General features: G+C 31.9%; 1 protein-coding gene across 1 annotated transcript; it reads left to right on the top strand.

The window, feature by feature from the left end:
- The first annotated feature begins 5,026 nt into the window (after positions 1-5,026).
- On the top strand, positions 5,027-5,686 carry LOC113322056. The gene is made up of 2 exons (XM_026570070.1): positions 5,027-5,197; positions 5,307-5,686. Exons 1-2 carry the CDS (start codon positions 5,027-5,029, stop codon positions 5,580-5,582), a joined length of 447 nt encoding a protein of 148 aa, XP_026425855.1. The 3' UTR covers positions 5,583-5,686.
- Positions 5,687-6,000: the final 314 nt, after the last annotated feature.

Here is a 6,000-nt window from a genome sequence, read left to right on the forward strand (position 1 = left end):
TACAATCAAATCAAATGGTCGGAATTATTTTCGGAATATACCATCATCTCTCCCTTATACATAATCAAAAATTGGGTATATCTGTTGTTTATTGCCCTTTCGCTTCACGATCTACTTGTAGTTGATATCTTTATTTGTATTTGGGTTTTGATTATCTTGATGTTTTTTTTATGTATTTTGATGTTTCTGTTAATCTTGTAAGCGAACATGTAATCACTATTTTGATTTGAATGAATTGAAATTTGTTGATTGACCAAAAAAAATAAAAAATAAAAGTATGAGTGTACCCTTACCCTTATCTGAAGTTTAATTATTCCTCTAGGATGACATAGTAGTACCACAATAACTGTTGTCTATGTTTGAGTCGTGTAATTATGCTTTTACATGTCACAACTTTGAAAGGCACATTCATTATTCTTTTACATGTCACAACTTTTAAAGGCGCATTTCAAATAAAAACCATTGAGAAATTTCAATGACCGATTTCATCAAATAATGTTTGAAATCAACTTCCATGAACAGTTATTTATCAAATCCTCATGTAACAATTTACAATTATGACCTAGACATTGTGCATAAATTGACTAAATTATTATATCCCTGATACATGGATATTACTGTTGGATTTGTCAGAGTTATCTTATTCATAAAAGGCGAAAATGCTAAAGCTACTGATATTCTTTTTTGTAAAGCTTGGTAGAAAAGAAAAAACTCTAGAAGGACTTAAAACTACCATAAGCACATCATGTAGATGCAAGAAGATATTGAGTGACGAATGAGTGTTTACTTGGTCTCACCTATATGAGACTTAAACAAATGAATAGACTTTAGCCTCAAACTGAGGTATGGGATTATGAAGCTTTTCATTTTAGTTTCCTTTTAGTCTTCTTCATGTTGTTGATAGTTTCAAAGTCATCATCATCGTTGTCGTCGTTGTGTGAAAATCAAAAAAAACGAAAAGTCGAAGATAGACCATCAGATAATGATGATGATACCCCTTCGTCGTTGTTATATGATGATATATCTTCGAGTTTCAGTGTTTTACTTGTTGATTGCTCAGTGTGCTTTTGGATTCTGAGACAAGATTCTTTTTCACTGAAGAAGAGGTTGGTGTAGTAGGCTTAGTAGGGCTTTTATGGGTGATGACGTGATTTTTTTCCTCCTCATCTTGTTTTTAAGTTTCTGCTCGAAAACCTTATTTCGCCTCATTCATGGGTAACAAGCCACGTAGAAAATTGTTAACGCAAAGCCGGCATACAATTTATGGAGTTGGGACCCATTTTAGACACTAGGCTAACTAACAGAACTAGAACTAGGTGCGGGAATTAAGATACGGACTAGGAAAGTGTGAGGCTCCCGTCCAATTAGAAAATGAGCCTTTACCTTATAATTAGGTTTTGGGTTATTAATTTACACTGAACATATAATAAAAATAAGTACACAAATAATCACTAATTTAATTATCGAGCAAATGGGAAATAAGAACTAAATCCGGTAAGAAGAAAGCAAAAGAAAAATATTATTATTAATGGAAATTATTATTATTATTATTATGGAAAATTATGAATAGAAATAATTAATTATCATTAATGGATATTCTCATTAGTCCTAGGTGCATTTGCAAGACATAAGAACGACAACGATGCAATTTTATGTTTATGCTTATCAAATCAAGACCAATACAACACTCATATCAAACAAACACAAAAAAGCAATCCAGATTTCAATATATTATTTCCTGTGACAAGAGATATTTTTCATGAATTTCTTATGCATGAATAACAATATCCAAACTAACTGTACTTATATTAATTACAGGATTATCGACTTAGCATGTACTGTTGGTTATGGCTACCATTACATGTAGTTATATGCCCAAGCTTAATTCAAGTCAAATTTCACCCGTGTTAAATACCGAATAATCCAGGAGCATTAGATCAGGAGAAGGTGTAATTAGATTAGGAGAACTAACAAACAACTTTTATTAGTAATCACAAGCAACAAAACAACATCCAATCAATTAAACAGATCGAGATCGAGACTACCTATTTCTCGCAAAAGATCTTACTTAAATTGAAATGATGAATCCAAATAATACCACAAATCGAATCCGAAAACCAACTGCAGTGTCGCTCTAATTTTTTGTGTCCAAAATATATTTCTCTTACAAGAATCAGTTCCTTATTTATACCTCATTTTCCTCCATTACTACAGTAGGATTAATAACTTAAAAATCTTATGGTTCAAATGAATAACCTAAATTTGTTTACCTAATTTCAAGAATATTATTCTTAAATTTCTAAATATTATCCTATATTATTACCAAAGATTAAGAATATTTCATCTACTCCTAAGAGATTTTTTGAATGGAAAAACTTGGGGACAAACATAATGTCGATGTCGACACTAACCTTTTGGTGGAAGACTGATTCATTTTTAGTGTATAAGAATTGGACGGACTTTCGTACAGATGGATGCGGAGAGTGTGCACGGGGTTGAGTTTCTTAATGGGCCCTCAGAAGGGTGAAAGAGTATCCGCTAATAGAACATAACATATCTATTAAATTCCATCATGTATGGTACTTTTATATCAACCTATTCTTCTTATTTGGTTTTTGATCGACTCGTACATTTAAAATTGAAATTTTTCGGGGATTTTCCTTTTTTTAAGATTTATCCAGGATCGGCCAATGTGTATGTGTCATTTCTTTGCCCAACTAGATGAGATGGATAAGGGGTGTCTCAAAAAGGTAAACGTATTAAGTTATGTTCAGTATAAAAACTTAAATCAAATATATTAAATTTCATCATCTAAAATTGAATTTTTTTGAAGATTTTATTTTATTTTCTAGATATATTCAGGATCGATCGATGTGTATGTGCATGTCAACTGATAATAGACATGCCGAAAATGTAACTTTTGGTCAGACATTAGGATTGGTCCTGACTTAAATCCTTGTTGGGGATCAAACCTGACACACATCCTTGCAAAGGATCAACCCTGACATAAATCCTCGATCGGGATCGGTTCTAGTTGAGATCCTTATTAGAAATTAGTCCTAGTAGAGATATTTGAATCACCTTTCAACTACAAAATAAGTTTCACAAGTCTACTCCCTTAAACTATGTAGCAAAACACAATCTGAAGTATGGATACATCTGGAAGTTCGAAACATTAAATAATAAGAAATTACCTATTAGTGTTATATCGATCCTACGAAGTCCATAGATAAATCATACTTCGTAACTCCATATACTTAAGTTGCATAGGACAACTATATATCATTTCTTGATACTTTTACCATAATATAATGACCAAGTCACCGATACTAACGTCACTGTAAACAAACTTTACTTCGTATGTTATGTTTTCAATAAATATCGATATGAAAGAACAAAAGATATAAATGGAACAAGTCAAGCATGTCTTAAGGTTCTTCATGAATAACAAAAGCAAGTCTCAATATTTCTATGTTTCTAGTTTAACCTAACGAAGTTGACTCTAGTATTCATATCGAGTAACCTCGAGTTTCAGAACTAAAATTGACAACCAAACTTGACATACTCGTGCTTGGTGAGTTCAACCGAGCAATGCTCTAGTAGATATATACGAGTTAAACTGGAAATGTTCATAAGTGTAACATAGTGATTTGAATATGTGCTAGATCCTAATATCTAGGGTTGGACATCAGTCGGTCAGTGTTGGTCTTTACCAATACCGACCACCGAACTGCCAATAACGGTTTTTACTATTTCAATGAAATCGTTTTGGTTTTGAACTGACAATTCACTAATTAAAAAAATTATGGAACGCCAGCCCAAAACGGCCGACCCGATTAGAATCGTCTGCAAGAAGAATTTCTGCCAAATTTTTATATGCATCATTCAACTTCAACCTTCATTTTTTTTTTACCATATTTCTTAATTTTTTCGTTATAAATCTCATTCGACAATTCAAACTTAAATTAAATACTAAAACAATCAAAACACATCAAATTCAATTTTTCAAACAAGCAAAGTTTAAAATTTAAATAAATGTAAAGTCTTCAGCTGTTAGTTCTTTGATAGATGTTATATTATCTCTTTTATAGTCAATTTGATATGGATGGCGTCATGTGTATCGTATACTTTTAACGTGGTTATCGAAACAAAAATTTAATGAAAACTACTCTGCGGTAGGTACGGAACACGGGTGCAATCTAATTTCTTAAAAAGGTTATTGAGAGCTTTATTTATTTTTTACTATCTGATATTCTTATTTATTTTCATTTTTTTTTACCGTGCTTGTAAGTGTTATACTGATTATAATATTCTTAAGTAAGATTGATGACTTACTTAAGTGAATGCCATGATGTATAAGTCTAGAGCCTTTAGTATCAAAAATTGTACGTGATATAATAGTTAGTTTTTTAAAAAAATTATTAAATGATTAGTCATACGTGCATAATCGCAACCATTTTAGTTTATAAACCCTGAAACCACCAAAAAAATCCCTCGCGTAGACAAATCTTGCAATTTTTTCCAAAGCCATTACTAATTCCTTAGGCACATACTGCCATGGTTGGATTTCTAAATAGTATTACATGTACAAGATAACCGCCTAACCGTTTTCGAACAAATTTTTCTTAATTAATTTGATTTGTAGTTTTCTTCAAATTAGCGGGTATTAATAGCAATAATACTTTGGTTTAACCGTTGTATTTATGATGAGTATTATAGGAAAGGTTGTTTAGAATTTCTCTGATCCCGCTGAACCTAAAACTCAGAAAGCGTAACTCACACTCACACCGACTATTTGATCATTAATGTAGCAATGAATGTAATACTCCATATATGAAGAGCACAACTCTCTCTCAACACTTGTAATCCCAAGTACACATATATTTACACCAATTCCTCCTCTCAGTTGTTCCTCATTTAATACAATTTTCTTTGTCTTCCCTTTTAATTTAAGTTATAAATAGGGAGTAATTTTAACACCATATCCTGACCTCTCTCTCTATCTTTAGAATTCCTTCAGTGTAAAATGGACTCAAAGGATCAAAGCCATCAACAAAAACTATATTTGGGTAGTGGTGATGCTTTTGGTTCTGCCGCTACTACTGCCGATCAAAATCTTTATTCATCTCATTTTATTCAATTAGAAGAACTGAATAAGCCTGTCCCTTTTGGTTTCCAAAGATTCCTTGATATTAAGGTACATATTCTAGTATTGAAAAACTCATTTAATGTTTTTTTATTAATAGTATGTAAATCTTGCTTTCAAAAACTACATGTTAATTTAGTTTTTTCCTGATTATGTACAGACAGGTCAAATCTCTTATAAGAAGGAGGAAATACAAGAACTGGAACCGAAGAAAATGAGCCGAACAGACGCAAAAAGTGAAAATAATTCTACGTTAGCAAAGCTTGATTTGAAGCTAAACCTGTCTCCACCAGTGCTTGATCAACTGATAATAACAACTGCAGCAAATTCATCAGCATCACCTACAAGTTCATGTGTTACAATAGACATGAATTATTCATGCAGTGATAGTAATATGAAGTATGAACCCTGGAGAAACTACGACGGTGCTGTCTAATATGGCGTTGGTAGGGTGCCTCAATTTCTACCTGTGTTATGTTAAAAGAGGATAATCTTAAATGCCCATAGTGCAAAGGTTCTTTTTTGCTTGATTTCTTAGGAGTTATAACACCGAGAACAACCAAAAATCAAGGAAAAACTAGGCTCGTTACTATTCATTCTTCAAATCTAATAGTGGCTCTGCAATGTTACTAGACTGTTTTAATTATGCTTAGCATTTTACAGAGTTTTTTTCGTTTTACTTTTTTTTTTGGTATTCATAACTTTCCTACTTTTACTTAACACCAATTTCAATATGATGGTTATCATGAATATGGAATTGAAAAGATAGTTTAAATGGATACATCAACATGATAAACAAATCATTTATACATAATCAATTCGAGTTTGGTTCATCAATATGTGGGACTAAGACG

This window comes from Papaver somniferum, chromosome 11 (genome assembly GCF_003573695.1).
Source record: "Papaver somniferum cultivar HN1 chromosome 11, ASM357369v1, whole genome shotgun sequence".
Taxonomy (NCBI): Eukaryota; Viridiplantae; Streptophyta; class Magnoliopsida; order Ranunculales; family Papaveraceae; genus Papaver; species Papaver somniferum.